Source organism: Equus asinus, chromosome 5, assembly GCF_041296235.1.
Source record: "Equus asinus isolate D_3611 breed Donkey chromosome 5, EquAss-T2T_v2, whole genome shotgun sequence".
Taxonomy (NCBI): domain Eukaryota; kingdom Metazoa; phylum Chordata; class Mammalia; order Perissodactyla; family Equidae; genus Equus; species Equus asinus.
Window position 1 is genome coordinate 86,927,396 of NC_091794.1, and position 18,967 is coordinate 86,946,362.

An 18,967-nucleotide genomic window follows, 5' to 3' on the forward strand; every position below is an offset into this window, starting at 1 on the left:
TTAAGTACAGGGAAGTTACTAAAAATAACCAGCAGCCCATCAGAAAAATAAAACAGAATCCAGAGTTCCTGCAATATATTATTTAAAATTTCCAGTTTTCAACCAGATGTTATGAGACATGCAAAAAAGAATCAAGAAAATGTGACCCACACTGAGAGAAAAAAAGTGATCAATAGAACTGAATTCTGAGTGGACTCAGCTGTCAGATTTAGCAAAGACTTCAATGCAGCTATTAAAAATGTGCTCAAGAGCCAGACCTGATGGCCTAGTGGTTGAAGTTCTATGCTGTCCACTTTGGTGGCCCAGGTTCATTTTCTGGTCGCAGAACCACACCAGTTGTCTGTCAGTTGCCATGCTGTGGTGGCAGCTCACATAGAAGAACTAGAAGGACTTACAACTAGGATATACAATCATGTTTGGGGCTTTGGGGAGAAGGAAAAAGAAAGAGGAAGGATTGGCAACAGATATTAACTCAGGGTGAAACTTCCCCTGCCAAAAAAAAAGTGCTTAAAAATTAAAGGAATCTATGTTTAAAGATTTCAAGGAAAATGTGATGACAATTACTCAACAAATATCAGCTCTAACTGCTTTTATTCAACATTGTGCTGGAGATCCTAGCCAATGTGATAACGCAAAAAAAGAGATTAAAGGAATACAGATTGGAAATGAAGAAGCAAAACTGCCTTTATTCACAGAAGATATAATCATGTACCTAGAAAATTCCAAGGAATGCACGTAAAAGCAACTGGTTAAGTGAATTTGGCAAGCTTGCAGGATATAAGATCAATATTCAAAGATCAATTGTGTTTATATATTAGCAATGAATAATTGGGAATTGCAGTTTTAAAAACTGTATTATAGCACCCAAAAACATGAAATACTTAGGGATAAATTTAACAAAATATTTGCACATATACTGAGCTATATATTGAAAACTATAAAACACTGCTGAGAGAAATTAAAGAACTAAGTAAATGGAGAGATATACCATTAAAATGGATTGAATAGTGTCCCCTCCAAAATCGTGTCCCCCCGGAACCTCAGTATATGACCTTATTTGGGGAGAGGATCTTTGTCGATGTAGTTAAGGATCTTGAAATGAAATTATCCTGTATTTAGGGTGGGCCCTAAATCCAATTGCTGGTGTCTTTACAAGAAGAAGGAGAGGGAGATTTAGAGACACAAGGAAGAAGGCCATATGAAGATGGAGACAGAGATTGGAGTTATGTTAACAGCCACAAGCCAAGGATGCTAAGAGCCTCTGGGAGCTCTAAGAGGATTCTCCTCGAAAGCCTTCAGAGGGCCTGTGCCAGTGCTTTGATTGTGGACTGCTGGCCCCAGTGCTGTGAGAGAACAAATTTCTGTTGTTTTAAGCCACCGAGTTTGTGGTAGTTCGTCATGGCAGCCCTAGGAAACCAATATAGCCATGTTCATGGATTGGGACTTAGAACGATCAAAATGATTTTGAAAATGAACAACCACGTTGGAGGACTTAAACTATCTAACTTTTAAGACTTATTATAAAGCTGCATTAAAGCAGTGGTATTGGCATAAAGATAGACTACATCAGTGAAACAGAATAGAGTCCAGAAATAGAACCACACAAATATGGTCAATTGATGTACCAAGGCAATTCGGTGGGGAAAGGATAACTCTTTTCAATAAATGGTGCTGGAACAGTTGTTTAGTGATATGGAAGAACATGAACCTTGACCCTTACCTCACACCGTACAGAAAAGTTAGCTCAGAATGGATCATAGACCTAAATTTATGAGTTAAAACTATAAAACTTGTAGAAGAAAACACAGGAGAACATTTTTGAGATCTTGTCAGTAAGTAAATAAATAAGTCATTAAAAGCATGAGCCATAAAAGAAAAAATTGATAAATTGGAGCTCATCAAAATTACAAACTTTTGCTATTTAAAAGACACCATTAAGGAAAATGAGAAGGCAAGCCACATATATTTGCAAAGTACCCAACAAAGGACTTGTTTCTAGAATATATAAAGAGCTCTTGTAACTTAATTAGAAAACTAATAACAAAGCAAAGATTTGAACAGATAGCCCACCAAAGAAGATATACAAATGCACAATAAGTATATGAAAAGATGCTCAACATCATTAATCATTATGAAAATGCAAATTAAAACCACAATAAGATGCTACTGCACACCTCGATAATGGCTCAAATTAAAAAGACTTCCCACACCAAATTCTGGCAAGGTTGGAGAACACCTGGAATGCTCACACTGGTGGTGGGACTGTACAGTGGCACAGGACTTTACAAAATGGCCTAGCAGTTTTTTAAAAAGTTAAAAGTACATCTTCCATATGACCAGGCTTTCTACTTGTAGATATTTACCCAAGGGAAATAAAAGGATACGTCCATACAAAGACTTATAGAGGAACATTTCTAGCAACTCAATTTGTCATAGCCAAAAACTGGAATCAACCCATAGGTCCAAATTGTGGTATATTCATACAATAGAATATTACTCAGCAATCATAAGGAAAGAACTATTGATATCCACAGCAACATGGATGAATAGTAAAATAATTTTGCTGAGTGAAAGAAGCCAGACCAGAAAAAATTACATACAGTTTTTTGGATTCAATTTATGTAAAATTCTAGAAAATGCAAACAATGAAACTATGATGATAGGAAGCAGAGCAATGATTGCTTAAGGATGTTGGTGGGGAGAAAGGATTATAAAGGAACATGAGGAATCTTTGGAACTGATGGATATGTTCATTGTCTTGATTGAGGTGATAGTTTCATAGGTATACACATGTCAAAATTTATCAAATCCTACACTTTAAATATGTTAAGTTTATTATATGTCAATTATACCTGAATAAAGTTGTAAAAAAAACCGACAAAGATTTGAATAAACTTCATCAAAGAAAATATGTGACTGGCAAATAAACACATGAAAAGATGTTCAGCCTCATTAGTCATCAGGAAAATGCAAATTAAATCACAGTCAGATATCATCAGAATGATAAAAAGTAAAAAGACCAAGAATACAAAGTATTGAAGAAGTTGTGGAGCTACTGGAACTCTCATATATTGCTGGTGGAAATGCAAAATGGTGCAGCCACTTTGGACCAAACAGTCCACAGTTTCTTATAAAGTTAAACATACACTTGTGTGTAACCAGCAATTCTCCTTCTAAGTATTTACCCAAGATAAATTGAAACATATATTTACAGAAACATTTGTATTCAAACACTTATAGCAGCTTTATTTATAAGAGCTGAAAACTGAAAACAACTTAAATCTCCATCAATAGATGAATGGATAAATAAATTTTGGTATATCTCTGTAATGATATACTACTCGGTAATAAAAAGGAATGAACTACTGATACACACAATAGCATGGATGAATCTTAAAAGCATTTTTTATGTTTTATGTTGAGTGAAAGAAGCCGGAAACAAAAATACTACGTATATGACCCTTTTATAAGAAAACCCAAACTAATTAATGGTGACAGAAAACAAATCAGTGGTTGCCTAAGCCTGAGGGTGGAGGCAGGAATTTACTGCAAAGGAGTGTGAACCAGCTTTTGGGGCTTATAGAAATGTTCTCTCTCTTGATTGTAGTTACATGGGTGTATACATTTGTCAAAACTCTTTGACCTATACACTTCAAATGTGTGCAATTTATTTTATGTAATTTCACTTCAGTTAAGTTCTTTAAAAAAATCCATACTGCTATCCTTGTTTAGCCATGCATCATTTCTCGTTTGGATAAATAGAATACCCTCCTAAGTGGTATTTCTGCTGTTGTCTTATTTCTTCAAACCCATACACTATGCAGCAACCTGAATGATCCATTTAAGACAGAAACTTGACCTTGTCCCTTCCTGCATACAACCTTTTAATTGCTAGCAATTACCTGGTTCCTTAAAGTAGCATATAACGTATTCTTTTTTTGAGGAAGATTAGCCCTGAGCTAGCATCTGCTGCCAATCCTCCTCTTTTCGCTGAGGAAGACTGGCCCTGAACTAACATAAGTGCCCATCTTTGTCTACCTTATAGATGGGACGCCTGCCACAGCATGGCTTGCCAAGTGGTACCGTGTCCGCACCGGGATTGGAACCGGCAAATCCCGGGCCGCTGAAGCAGAACATGCGAACTTAACCACTGCGCCACCGGGCCGGCCCCTATAATGTGTTCTTTAGTCTGCCCCTTGACTGTCTTTCCAGCTCATATTCCATTACTTCCTGCTTCTCACTTTGCTTATGACTCTCAGTTCCCGACACACGCCATGTTAACCTCATTTCTTGTGCCTATATTCATCTTTCCTCTCAGCCCTTTGTTTACCCTTTAAAATTCAGCTCAAGACTCTCTTCCTCCAGGAAGCCTTTATTTATTTAAACAATCCTTCTTCAGTTGCTCCCTCTCTCCAAAGAGAGGAGTTAAGTACCCTAAGATTGTGTTCCTTTGGTTCATCATAACTTTTATAGTTATATTTACCGTTTGGCTTATTGTGTTTTCAGTTCTCTCCCTCTAGATTGTGTACTGGTGGTTGAGCCCAGTGATTATGTTTTTTTTTAAATATTTTGGATCCACAAGACCTGTTCCATAATAAGTGCTCAATAAGTATTTGTAGAAAGATTAAATATAAATGTCAAGTGAGAAAAGAAGATAAAAGTATACATAGTATAATTATTACTATTTTGTTTTAAGCAAAACTCTTTGTAAAGACAAAAAGATTGGGAAGATTTATATTAACATTTTAACATGAGTTTGGGTGGTGAAATTAGTTTCTTTAGTATTTTTGACAGTTTTGCATTTTTAAAAAAACATTTAGCATGCAATTATTTCTTGAGACATAACCTAAAAAACTGGCTGTGTAACTTTTGCCTACTCAAATGAACTTTTGCATTTTTTTAGGTCCACAAGGCAGTCACAATTTCCAATCCCTTAACCATAGACCTGACTGCAGAGATTGCTGGTTGGTCAAAGAATGTATCAGTCCAACCTGAGACATCAGAGGATCCCGGCACCACGCCTAGTACTCAGCAAGTAAAAAGCCCGGGGAAAATCCACATTGCTAGCCCTCTGCCTATGGCTCCCTCCTACAGTTATGCTACCCCCAGCCCCCAGGCCTCTTTCCAGAGCACCTCAGCACCATACCCAGGTGAGGCCCTTTGATTCTGCCCTGGGAGATAGGATGGGAACCTAGAGCATTTGATCAAAGTGTTCTCTTTTAGTGGAAAGAAAGGAGGGAGACATGACTTTTGAATACTGTAGGTTAGAGAAAAAATAACCCTGTCCCTGTAATCGTAGGACCTAGGGCTCTCAATCCTTTTCTCAACAGGCTCCAGCCTATGGGAATTTGTGAGGCTCATTTTCCCAGAGCCAGATTCCACTGTGCCTGGAACTTAAAGGCACAGGATTCAAATAAGTAATGTTCAAGGAATCAAGCCAACGGAGGCTACTGGGAAAAAAGAGTTGGATCTGAAAGGCTGATTGTAGGTCAGGTATTTATCTCTCTGATTTTCACAGCATCTTTATTTTTAAAGTAACCCATAGGAAGGAGAGTTATACATAAAGTGTTGCCTTAACAACAAGTCTGCGCATCACGGGTGCTGTTCTAAGGAGTTAGGAGGAAATAGTTAATCAAGGAAACCAAGTTGATCTTTATCCCCTGAAAAAGTCAACAGGGTGAAGCAAAGCCAGTGAAAACAAAATTTTGCCAACTTTTAATTTCCTAGAGTCTCCTTTGGTGGTACTATAACATGAAATTTTAGGGCTTCAATCCTGAGGCACCAAAGTAATTTTTGTATTCAGACAGAATTTCTGTAAGTTTTGGTGTAATTGTGAAGAGTTTGAGTTGCTCTGTATTTTTGTCCATTATACAATCTCTGAGTATCATAGTTTCTTTCTTTTGAAAATCACTTCAGAGAATTCTAATTCCACTTTCTGGAGTGTCTAAATGCTGAAGCTTCCATAAAGGATGGTTTCATTTCTCCCCAAGTGCAATGTTCCCAAGCAGACAGACACATCTCAAATTTCATATTTTTCTAGGAAGCCCTTCTCACCTCCCAGTCTTGAATTATGGCTGGACCAGCCAGTTGTTTGCTTTAAGCTCTTCTAGTCCCTAGGTCTCATACCAAATGAACAATTATTGTCAGAGAAAGAAGATTTATATAATCAGTGGTTCTCAACAACCTGCAAACATTTTTGGTTGTTATAACTATGGAGGAGGGGTGCTACTGGCATCTAGTGGGTAGAGGCCAGGGATACTGCTAAACGTCTTACTGTACGCAGAACAGTTCCCCTACAACAAAGAATAATCTGGTCCAAAATGTCAATGGTGCCGTGGTTGAGAAACTCTGATATACCTGAGATAGCTAGTGAATAGTATAAAGATAGTATATAGCTATTTGCTAATGTGGGTGTTCCAAAAATGCTAAAGTAGATCAGTTTGAACTGAAATGATCTGGGAAGATTTCTTGGAGAGAAGACTGGCTTTAAGCTAGAAACAAAGCACTGTATTTGGAATAAAGAAAGGCAGGTAAACACTCCAATTGAAGGAAATAGCTTTTACCAAGTCCTCAAGAGTAGACCATGGCTTCTATGGGGTACAAGAGGGAAGATTAATATAACTAGAGGCAGAACTGGGTAGGAAGGGTGAGATGGTGTGATCAGATGATAGTGGTTCTCTAATGCCAGGTTAGGAGTTTGGTCTTTAACATGGTGTGGGAGTCAGGGTCTTAAGTAGGACAGTAACATGATAAGTGGGTATTTTAGAAAAATTAATGGTGATGCGTGTTTTAGGAAGACAGAATGGATTAGAGTGGGGAGAGCTAGCAGAGGGAAGACCAATTAAGATTCTTGGAGTAATCTAAGTCTATGGTTATGGAAACTGGAATGGAAAGAAATTAAGGTTGGCCTTGTGACGTGACACTTGTCTTTCCTTCTAAGAACTGTATATATGTATTTTATTAGCAAGTTATTTATCAGCATAAAGGTGATCCTTGAAACAGAATTGAACTCTGTGGAAAGTAGTTTAGGAGGGCTTAGGAACAGACCATAGTTAAAATACAGTAGAGAAAAACTCAAAGAGAAAGGAAGAAAAGTAGAATAATATGGCGTCATGCTAACCAAGAGTTTTAAGATGGAGCTAGTCAGCAGAATGAGATGCCACAGAGGTGAAGGATGAGGGTGAGAAGCAGCTATTTAATTTACTAAGAAGCAGTTCGTTGATGACCCCCAAAGATTCTTTTCAATGGAAAAGTGGGGGCAGAATCAAATTTCAGGGATTAGAGAGGATAAATAATGAGGAAATAAAGGCAGTGGCTGAATATTGTTCATAAAAGAAATTTGACCACAAAAGGAAGGAGGGGAATGAGATGGTCTGGGTCTAATTTCTTATCTCTTGTATATTTTCCTTGTTTCAGTTATAAAGGAACTGGTGGTCTCTGCTGGAGACAGTGTCCAGATAACCCTGCCTAAGAATGAAGTTCAGTTAAATGCATATGTTCTCCAAGAACCGCTTAAAGGTAAAACATTCCCTTACATTTGGGTAACTACTGTTTTAATTTATAATGCTATTTAAATACCTTAACTCATTTACTCACTGCAACAGTCCTGTGAGAATAGGAGATAGCAGGTGCATGCACAAATATTTATGTGATACGAGAGGCAATATACTATAATGTTTGAGATCATAGACTTTTGTTGTCAAGCCTGGATTCAAATCCCAGCTCAGCCAGTCATTAGCTGAATGATTTTAAGCAAATTATTTAACTTCTCTGAGTTTCCATTTCTTTCTCAGTAAAATGAGGATAATAATTCCTACTTCATAAGATTACTTTAAGAGCAAAATGAAATGGTATATAAGGCATCTACGTCAGTGCCTAGCACACAGCTGCTGCTCATTAAATGTAAGTTGTATTATACTCATTTAGAAGAGGAAGAAGCTGAAACAGGTTTGTCTGTTTGTTTTGCCCAAACTAGTAAATAGCAGATGCAGAACTTAGAGAGAAGTTATTCAAGACCGCTGCTAACATAGATTTAAAACTTAAAAAAAAAAAGACAATTCCAGTGTGATATACAAAATTCAAATTTATAAAATATATAAATAGGGAATGATTAATTCATTTTTTAAGAAAACTTTTGTAAGATGAGCATCCCTGTCACCTTTGAAGTATATGTTAATATACCAAAGTTTAACTTATAAGCACATATTTTAGTACCTTAAGACTATCTATGACATGAAGTGAAGCATACTTGGATGCAAAAGGATTGCATTGGGTTTCTGTTACTCTCATTATAAGGTTAGTCAAGTAGAATGCCATACTCCATTCTAAATGGAGTCCTTCCATTTTAGGTACACACATTTCTAATACAGTATTCCTAATTTCTAGGCGTAATAGCAACTAGTATATTTATGCAAAAAGTACTTTAACAGAACTGAAACGCCCTCTCTGTTCTATATTTCTGCCCTCAAATTGAGGTTTTCTTGTCAATTCATTCCACCTTCCTCTAGAGAGCTTTTTCCTTTTCTCCTCTAGTGGTTAGTTAAGGTGAATGGATTCGTTGGCCTTTGAAGACGGAGGTGAGGAAAGAACTGCCTTGAGCTGTGATTGCTTCAACTCTTTTGTGAAAGATATGCTGGGCTCTACTGTATTTTCTTTTCTAATCCCTATTTGCATGTATATTTCAGTAAGTTAATATCACCTTGTAGATCAGTATTTCAAAACACATCAGTTGAGAAACAGATTCTCTTCAACTCTCCTCTTCCCAAGTTCTTCAGCCCTTATCAGATACATGAGATGGATGGTTTCAAACTTTCAAAGTTTGGGGATCATGAGACGGGAGCAGCTCTGCCTGCTCTCCATCCCCCCTCATATCCTGTGACAGCAGCTCTCAGGATCCCTCTTGGGTTCAGAGGCACAGTTTGAAAACCACTAACCTAAATCATTAAAACTAGCATTCTGTCTAACAGACCTATACTCAGTTGTTCTTACCTTTGGGCAAATTTCTGGCTGTAAGGCATAATTCATCCCCTGAGCTTTTCTGTCCTAGGAATATTGTCCTTTTTTGAAATTTGTGTTGCTAGCCTTAGATATTATAAAATTGTCAGTTCCCAGGCTGGTGTGAGTCTGTTTTCTGTGTGGAAAAGAATTTCCAACTATAGTTGGAAGAAATGTCATCTCAGCACCAGTCCTACTGCTGCTGCTGCTTTCCTGCTCCTCACCTAACCTACCTTCCATGGATAGACTGGTGAGAGCTGCCTGGGGCTGACAACTGGCCATAACAAAACTAGTATTTTGGGGAGGAAGGAAGAGTACTCGATCTTATATCTCAAGCTTATGAAATAAAATCGGCCTTAAGATGAAGGCTATCTAAGAATTAGATTCTATGTGTTAACTTTAACTTTTGAACTCATGAAACAAGAAAAAGAATACCATTCTCTTCTAAGTTTGAGGTTTCTTTTTTTCCTTTTATTTTTTCCTTTTGAGTAGTCACTTAAACTAAGCCTTTCTACCAAATCCTACCCTTCCCTAGCCAAGAAATGCATTTTGTTCCCCCCAAAATTAAAACCACTTTTACTGGGGAGGGATTCCGTTAGATAAAGGATTCTATCCTTGCCTTCCCCAGTCATACAGTCTAAGCTACAAATGAGGACCATTTAATGCTTCATTTGATCTTAATTAATTTCAGTGGGGCCTGTTTTAAATGGGCCATCCCTACCATCTTCTGCAGTGTGTTATTTAGCTCAGCAGGAATGAAGTAGCTCTTTTAACTCACCAGGGTGTGATGACCTCAGTGAGACGAGCATTGTGAGCACTCTGTAAAAAGCTATTTTTGAACCATGTTATTTAGAAGTCATTGCCGTGCTTTGTTGCAGGAGAAGTTTTGCAAGAAAATGGCCTTTGTTCCCAATGAGTTCATCTGCAGTGGTTGGTAGGACATGTATCTTCACTGGGATGCCATGAGCATCCCTGGTATTTTGAGGGGGGATTGGCCTTGAGAAGGGTGGGTATGGGGCAGGAATGAGCATCGCTGGGAGAGTGGAAGAAGCCCTGACTGTGGCTGAGTCAGCAGAATCCACTCTTTCAACAGAACATTTGGTTTCCCTAGAGGCTTTAGGGTGAGATCTAAAAAACAAAGGCCTTGTCAAGATTTAGAAGAGGTTTGTTATTGGCAGGCTGTCTGGCTGCCCTCTTTGTGTGTAGGTGTGTGTTTTCATGATTTTTGTAACTGCCCTTTTATAGGAGAAACCTACACCTACGACTGGCAGCTGATTACTCATCCTAAAGACTACAGTGGAGAAATGGAAGGGAAACATTCCCAGATCCTCAAACTATCCAAGGTGAATTTGCCTCCTGTCATTTTCAGGGCTGGGGTAGAGGTGTTGACCATTTCCCAAAATGTATACTGTTGGATTTTTTGTCCACACTTAAGTCGGGAACAATCTTTTGGAACTGAATCCTCCAAAAGTGTGACTGGCTGACATCCAGTATTTGTTAGTATATGATTCTCAGATTTTCATTTATGTTGAGAAGACTGTATAAGCATGGTGGTGATAGCTGAAAATATACCCTAAACAGCTTTTAAGGGTAACATAAGGATTTTAGAATTTGGGAGATAAGCTAGGTTATTTGTGGCCACATGACTGTGTAAATTGGCTCAGTCTTTTTTGGGATTCAGTTTAGTTATTAAGAGCCATAAAAATGTTCATATTCTTTGGCCAAACAATCTCATTCATTCATTCATTCTTTCAACAACAGTTCATTGTATAGTAGTTATGTGGCAGGCATTGGGGACTTACCAGTGAATTAATCACAATCCTAATATTGAAGGACAATAGAGTCTAGTAGGTGACACTGACTGGAAGCAGGTGTTATAACAGAGGATACACTAGGTCAGTGCAGGGAGTCTTGAAGCCCTGAGGAGTTAGAGTAGATTTCTTACAGTTTGCCTAGTTAGGTTGTGAAAGATGACTAACTTACCAGGTAAAGGATAGAGTGATAATACCCTAAGCAGAGGAAGTAATATGACCACTGGGCCAAATATTAGAGAGAAAATGTGGGAAGAAGGGAATTATATGTGGTTCAACTTGACCAGACCCTATGGTATGAGAAGAGCAGTAGCACAAGTAAGTTAGAGAGATGCAAGGGCCAGATTGCACAGAGCATCGTATGGCAGAGTTAGGACTTTGAATCTTATCCGGAGGGAATATAGAGCCTTTGAAAGATTTTAAGCAGGAGAAAGACGTGTTCAGATTTTCACTTTAGAAGGATCACCCTGACTGCAGACCAATGAGGAACGTGTTGAAAAATGTAGGTATGAGATGATAATCGTCTGAGTAAAAAAACTAAATAAATAAAATAAAACTTAAAAACCACCTATTGAGCTCATATCATGTGCCAGACACAGTGCTGTTGTTTTATGCAATTATTTCATTTAATCTTCATAACAACCCCAAACTGTAATGTTAACATCTGTTTTACAAATGACAAAACTAAAAATTGGAAAAATAGAGTGATTTGGTGAAAGTTCACAAAGATATTAAATGGTAGATTTGACCTGGAACTTTCTGTCTCTGATGCGGATGCTTTTAACAACTGTGCTGTGATGAATGGTTAAAAACTAAGGTGAGGGCAGTGTGAATGGAGAGAAGTGAGTGGATTTGAGAAATATAATGGAGGTTGACTTGATTTGACTTGGTGATCAATGAATTGGGTGGAGGTGTTGGGGAAGAGAAGTCTAGGATAATTCTAGCCTTTGGCTTAGGCACCTGCGCGGATGTTGATGTGATTGTGGTGATATTCACTAAAATGAGGAGCACAGAAAGAGAGGAGAGTTGGGGGAGGTTTGCAGATGACTAATTTGTTTTTGGACAGAGTGAGTTTGAGGTACCTGTGAAACACTTGAGTGGAGGTGTCCAGTAAATAGCTGGGGGTGTGAGGGCCCAGAGATCTGTATACAAGTCTTGGGTGGAGAGATAAATTTGCACACCACCCTCAAATAGATGACAGTTGAAGCCATGGTAGTAGATGAGATCATCCAGAGAGCGTGTGTAGAGTGAAGAAATAAACGAGTTGTGATTGGACTCTTGGGGAACACTGTCATTAAAGGTATGAAAGAGAGAGGAAACTGAAAGAAATGAGGAGTGGGCAGAGAAGTGAAATCCAGGGAAGGAGAGCATTGCAGGAAGAAGGAAGTAGTCAAAAACGCTATATGGAGTCAGTTAGCATTTACCCAAAGAAGATAATTCCACAGAAGGAAAAAACCCCATTTGCCTGAAAGATGTTCATCACAGCATTAGTTATAATAGTAAAAATTTGGGAATGACTCAAATATCCAACAACGTGGAATGCTTATGTGAATTATGGCACATTTATTCATGTACTAGTCTGTAGCCATTAAAATGACTACTAAAAAGACTCTTATAATGGGGAAAGTGTTCATGCTAAATGAATGGAAAGAAGAAAAATTAAAAGTTTGATACGCACCTTGATTTTACCTGGGCCCTGAATACCATTGAAATAGGAGTTCCTTAAAGGTAGGGACCTTATCTTACTCATCTCCAAACTCTACGCCTAGGACAATGACTGATATGTACTTGGTTCTCAATAAATGTTTGTTGAACAAATGAACTGTTTAAAACTATTTTTTGCATGTGGTCAAGGATTGGAAAGAAATAAGAGAAATATGATAAATTGATGTGTTAGGACAGTGGGATTGTGGGTGTTTTTTTCTTTTATGTTATGTTTATACAGTTAGTGGAAATCAAGAGGGAAAAATATTTAGATATTTGGGAGCTATTTGATATTTTTACAAAATGTTTTTCTTTGCAGAGATGATTGTTTTAATTTCATAATTCTGTAAAGTTGGATGATTGGGCCCTTAATAGTTCTTCTGCAAAGAAAATGGGAGTACAGAGATATTGAAATCCCTTCTGTTGTTTGAGAGTCAGCTAGTAATAAGATTCACATTAAAAGCTATGTTTTTTTCGTTTATAATTCATTGTTTCATCTCTTCAGCAAGTTTGCTTTCTCCATTTTGGAAACAGTGCAAGAAGAGGAGAGTGCAAGCATCAGCATAGGAAAGTTCAGATATATGTGTTATTTTAAATGTAATCGCTGTTCTTTGTGATTGTCTAAAAGATCTTCTCTCACTTGTGCAGCTCACTCCAGGCCTGTATGAATTCAAAGTGATTGTAGATGGTCAAAATGCCCATGGGGAAGGCTATGTGAATGTGACAGTAAAACCAGGTATGTGTTTCTCAGTCCTGGCCTTGTCTCCATCACTCCCTCAGCAGAATTCCCTAGGAGATGGAGATTTGACTTCAGTCATTCTTTTTTAATTCTCATTCTTTTTTTGTAGTATATTTATTGGGCAATTCCTAGCACAATGTAGTAAAAGGTTAGAGTGGCAAAGTATGTACTTTGGTTCTAGTTGGAACACTTGGCTTGGCGGGGAAATATTAGTCACATGGCCCACAGTGCAGTATGGCCTGAGCAATAGTCTATTTGCCTGAGAACTGGTTCTCCAAGTGGGTCATGCTGAGAGAGGACCATGTGTTGTACTTAAGAGACACAAGAAAGCCAGGACCCTAGGAGAAGCATGTAAAAGGAAAACCAGCCAAGTGGCTGGCTTTTCTGATCTCTTTCCAGAAATGTGGGCCTTTGCACGCAGAATTCCTCATTTAAACCCTGCCAGTCCTCTTTCACCTTGGAAATGAAATTCAGGCTTTCTTTTAAGTGATCCACCATTGGTAGATTACAGCATAATAGCAAGATTTCTTGTTTCGTATTTTCAGATGATTTGGAGTAAGTTGGAAAGTGGCACATACGTTGGCACAAATTCTTAGTACTGTTTTCTGTCTTTGTTGGTAATACATTTTCTTTTCATTCCTTGAACTTTGTAGTCAAGGTAATCTTTTACCTTCTTAAAAATGGGTTTAGCATAAAGACCATTCAATCATTTCTCAAAGAAAAGGCTGCTGGGTATGTAGCTCACAGTCGGGTTGGACCAGAGTGGTTCGTGACCTTCCCATCACTCAGGCCTAGTCACCTCACACACAGTCAGCTCGAGGACGGTTGAGAAATCACCTGTTATCTTTTCAGCACAGTCTGTGTTAAGGGATAGTTTGTTTGCTGAGGCCTTTATTGCACAAAGCTTGCTTGTTGCCCACCTCTAGTCAGCTTGCCCTGAAAGCAATCACTTGCTGCTATAGTGCTTTTCGTAAGCTAGATAGCACATGAACGTTGAAAGAACACACAGGCCATGGTCTTAGGACTAGTCCGGTTTGGAAGAGGCTTTAAACACTCTCAGGTGTCTTATGTTAGAATGGCAACCTGGTCTTGTGACTTTCCCATTTGGCTATGCTTCAACAGTCACTTATGTAATAGAAGCTGCTTTATAATCCACCCAGATGTGGCCCGCTCCTCCTGTAATTTATAAAGCCCCTCTTCCAATTTCTTCTGGGTCATTTTCTTACAGAGCCCCGTAAGAATCGGCCGCCCGTTGCCATTGTGTCACCACAGTTCCAGGAGATCTCTCTGCCAACCACTTCTACAGTCATTGATGGCAGCCGTGAGTACTTGTCCAGCCGTAACGTTCCAGAAGAGCATTCACTGTGTGCTCTCGTAGAAAACTCTGGTAGAAGATTTGGAGCCAGCTATGTCTGCATTCTGTTTAGGCCAGTCTTCTTGACCGTGTTCTAGGAAGACCAACCATCGGAAGCAACTGATCAGGAAGTAAAAACCAGACAGGCTGGATTTACAATCCCCATGTGGCTTGTTTGAAGTAATATTTCTGCTCTGAGATGGTTAAAAAAGCAAGTGGCTTTATGCACATATTTAGCATTATTTTAGTTCAAATTTGGTGTTTTTCAAATTTGCTCAGATATAATTGCCATTCCCAGTTATGGAAACAAAGCTCCTTCTATCACAGCAAGATAAGTAACTGAGAGTCTTGACTGAGGACCTCTCACCCAGCCTCACTGGCTAACAAGGTTCGTGTCAGCCTTCTCCTGGAAAGACTCGCAGAATGTACTCTACACCCCTGCCTGGGCTCATTACATCTTACCCTTCAGGATAGTGTCACCTGATGGGTGCCATGAGAGGACTTCTGAGTCTTTGCCTTGGATCCTGACTATGTGTGTGCAGGAGGTTTCAAGCCTCCCATCTCACCAGCACTTGCCTGGTTTCTTCTGAGACATGTTGAGGCCCTGTTACCCTGACTGTCTCGGCACTGACAGTGGGTTTTGGCAGAGGCAGTCACTGCTTTAGCAGAGGGATCTCTAGCAAGGTTAAACATTTCATGTAGATGGTTCTGGCAAGAAGAGGAGGCTAGAAGAATAGCAGGCCAAGAGGAAGGAAAGAGAACAGTAAGAAGCACTTGTGAGAGTACTAGAAATGGTTCTCATAGAGCCATTTTATTTTGTATTTTTGTAGCTTTTTTTTTTTTTAAGGAAGACTAGCCCTGAGCTAACTACTGCCAACCCTCCTCTTTTTGCTGAGGAAGACTGGCCCTGAGCTAACATCCATGCCAATCTTCTTTTCTACTTTATACGTGGGATGCCTACCACAGCATGGCTTTTGCCACGCGGTGCCATGTCCGCAACCGGGATCTGAACCAGCAAACCCTGGGCTGCCGAGAAGCGGAACGTGCATACTTAACTGCTGCGCCGCCAGGCTGGCCCCTTATTTTGTATTTTTGAATAGGTCAAAGTTAAATAATACATAAAGGTATACTGTGAAAAGAATCGCTACCATCCCTGTCTCCCAGCTATCTAGTTTTCCTACAGACGATCAATAGTATTATTTTAGGTATCTTTCCAGTGATAATTCATGCATATATAAGAAAATACATATGCAGTCTTTACGATAACACTGGATACACACTATTGTGTACAGTGCTTGTTTCTATATGTTGGAGAATTTTTCTTGAATCAGTACATGAAATTCTTCTTCATTCTTTTCTCTTTTAATGATTACATGGCCTTCCATTATATGGATGTATAATTTCATTGTATGAATGTATACTTGTTTTCAATCAATCTCCCTTGGTGACCATTTAGATTATTTTTGGTCTTTTACTATTACAAATGATGTTACCATGAATAATCTTGTAAGCATGACATTTAACATACCTGCAGGTATATCTGTAGGATATATTCCTAGAAGAGGAATTGCAGGGGCAAAGATAAATTTTACCAAATTGCTCTTATAGAGGTTGCATCAACTCACACTTCCACCACGACTTATGAGTGAGCCTCTTTCTCCACACTTTTACCCAGATAATGTGTTATGAAACTTTGGTATTTACCAATCTCATAGGTTAAAAAAATGGTTTCTCAAGTGTAGTTTTTATTTGCATTTCTTTTATTTTAAGTGAGGTCGAGTATCTTCTCACATGTTTAAGAATTTTTGATTTTCCTTTTTTTATACAGTAGCATTTTAACCAGAGGTTGCCTGTGTTGCGTCCTTGGAAAACTACGCAGTGGCGTATTCATAGAGAGGCAGAATGACCCAATATTCCTAGGGAAGAAACACCCTGGAGAGAGAGTCTGTAATTTCATGACATTTTCCTAGCTTCAAGTCTCTGGGTAGTTGTCCTGGTTTGTGTAAACTGGATAAATGCTGAGACCCAGTGCTCTCATGTTGTAACTGATGTTTCTTTGTGGTCAAGAAAGCACTGATGATGATAAAATCGTGCAGTACCATTGGGAAGAACTTAAGGGGCCTCTGAGAGAAGAGAAGATTTCTGAAGATACGGCCATATTAAAATTAAGTAAGCTCGTCCCTGGGAACTACACTTTCAGGTAAATTGGGATCCAGCTTCAGGTTTACTATAGGCCTTTTTTTTTTTTTTTTGGTCTTGTGGGTTTTACATTCTTATAGGAATAACTCTGACAGATATCAAATTCACTGTAGAGTTGGTTGATAATACAGCCTGTGATTCTATTGGTTCTCTGAGCCCTATGGTGATTGTGGTCACACGATGATAACATTTTAGGGCAGAGGGCCCTGCTTGGTAGATCAGGATCCACCACAGTTGTTCCTTCTGAAAGCCTTACCTAGCAGATCTCCAAAGTTTTTTTAGGATTTCCGTCATTAAGTGAAAGGGCCCATCTTCCTTTGTCTTTTCTCAGGCAAAATCTGGAAGGAACCTACTCCTAGCTGTCCCTTCTCTTTGGGGAATGCTTCCTCAACTTATGAGATCTCAAAATCTTTACTTTTGATTAGTGGTTTATTTGAATATGATTTGTAGAATCTTTCTCTATTGGAGATTTTTGGAGAACTTGATTGAACGAAAGTCCTTTTGGGAACTAGTGGCGACGTTCTAGAATGTGATTAATGAGAGTGTAAGGCTGAATCTAGAGTAATCCTCCTTATATTTGCATAATTCCTTGTATGTTACAACGAATGTGTCCATGAGTATCATACAAACACCATACGTGCAAGATACTGTCTTCATTTTACATCTGAGGAAATGAGCCTTAGTCTGTTTACTAACTTCTCTGAGGTCATACAGCTAGAACTGAAATGCAGATTCTCTAACCCCCAAGTCAAGGCTTGTTCTGCTCCACTCCGTGACTCCTTGACTTGACCTGTACATATTTTGTTTATGCTTCCTTGCATGCCCTTCTCAATCTTGAGTTCTGCCCATCCTTAAGGACCTGCTCAGTTTTCCACGAGGCTCTCTGAGATCCCTCCATGGAGGACAGGATATGTCTCTCCTCTTGTTGCACTCAGTGCCTCTCTGGGGCACCTGCTGTGGTGCCCCAGCTTATTCATGGGCATCCGTCTTCCCCACTGGGGCTGAGAGGAGTCAGGTCTGACACACCACCAGAGCCACAGCAATGAGTGTCCTAGTGCGACATCTACCAGAATAATAAATACACAAGTTTTGACTTAGCAGCACTCCCATTGACTCCAGACTTCAGGTGAATGAAAAGTAGCTGCCAGGACAAGATTGGAGCCTTCTCACTGGCTTAAAATGAATTTCTAATATAGGAATTTCAACGTTAATGGAATTTAGCCTGAGCCATGTCGATCCTTTTTAAAAATAGTAACAATAATAGCTACTGTTTCATAAACATTTACTCTGTGTTTAGTACTGTTCTGAGCTGTTTGCATGCAGTATCTCATTTAATCCTTGTAACAGGTATTATAATTGCTCTTGTTTGACAGACTAGGAGATTTAGGCACAGAGAGGTTAAGTGACTTGCCCAAGGTCACACAGGCAGTTTGGCTCCATAGTCTGAGCTTTTAACCACAATGTTGGCCTGTAGAGTTTTGGGTGGATGGGGTATTGGGAGTGATTCTTTTTCTAAGTCTCAGTCTATGAAATGATGGGATTGGGTTTGATTAACATTAAGGTCCAATCTTGTGTGATTCCACTTGCCTTTTGCTCTCCCTGCTTTTATGTGGCAGTAGCCTCTTTCCCCAGCCCCATGGTCAGCTGCGGTTTCGTTCCAGGATACTTGCATGCAAGCCAGGGACTGCTTGAGGTGAAAGTTGGAGTAATGGGCAGCTGCCATTTGTCTACAAGTAGACAAATGGTTTTGTTCTGGAGTAGGATATGTTAAAAAACAAAAAACTGAAAACAAGGAAACTGGAAAAAGAGAACTTCTCGGATTTTTCTTTTTCAGATGTTTGCTGATTTGCACATGTCTGTGTGTATGATGTTTTTGTGCACTTTTTCTAAAGACTGTAATACCAAAAATGCCTTTCAGACCGTAGGGAAAAGGTGAGATTGTGGGTAAAACCCCACAGATGTCTGGCTCTGTCTGTGGCTGGTGGCGAGATTTAAACAAACGACATGTCTTTTCTATGCTTTTCCTCTTTCTGTCAGCAAAATGGAAGGAGCCCAAACCTCCTTGCTTGCTTATGCTCACATTTTGAGGTGGCAAGAGAAGCTTTAGGCTGTTCAGCTGGAAAGCATCATTTAGGTAAAAGCCTGCTCTTATAAATGAACATTTTT

The 18,967-nt window shown here is 39.0% G+C and overlaps 1 protein-coding gene across 4 annotated transcripts in view; it reads left to right on the plus strand.

Moving 5' to 3' along the window:
• The window catches only part of KIAA0319L (KIAA0319 like), a 90,012-nt gene that overhangs the window by 47,422 nt on the left and 23,623 nt on the right, over positions 1–18,967 (plus strand). For all 4 annotated transcript variants that reach the window (XM_014840095.3, XM_014840096.3, XM_014840099.3 and 1 more), the window contains 6 exons: positions 4,904–5,150; positions 7,417–7,518; positions 10,240–10,337; positions 13,158–13,245; positions 14,477–14,569; positions 16,670–16,802. In XM_014840095.3, the coding sequence (XP_014695581.1) occupies positions 4,904–5,150; positions 7,417–7,518; positions 10,240–10,337; positions 13,158–13,245; positions 14,477–14,569; positions 16,670–16,802 (761 nt within the window). The remainder of the gene's footprint in view (positions 1–4,903; positions 5,151–7,416; positions 7,519–10,239; positions 10,338–13,157; positions 13,246–14,476; positions 14,570–16,669; positions 16,803–18,967) is intronic.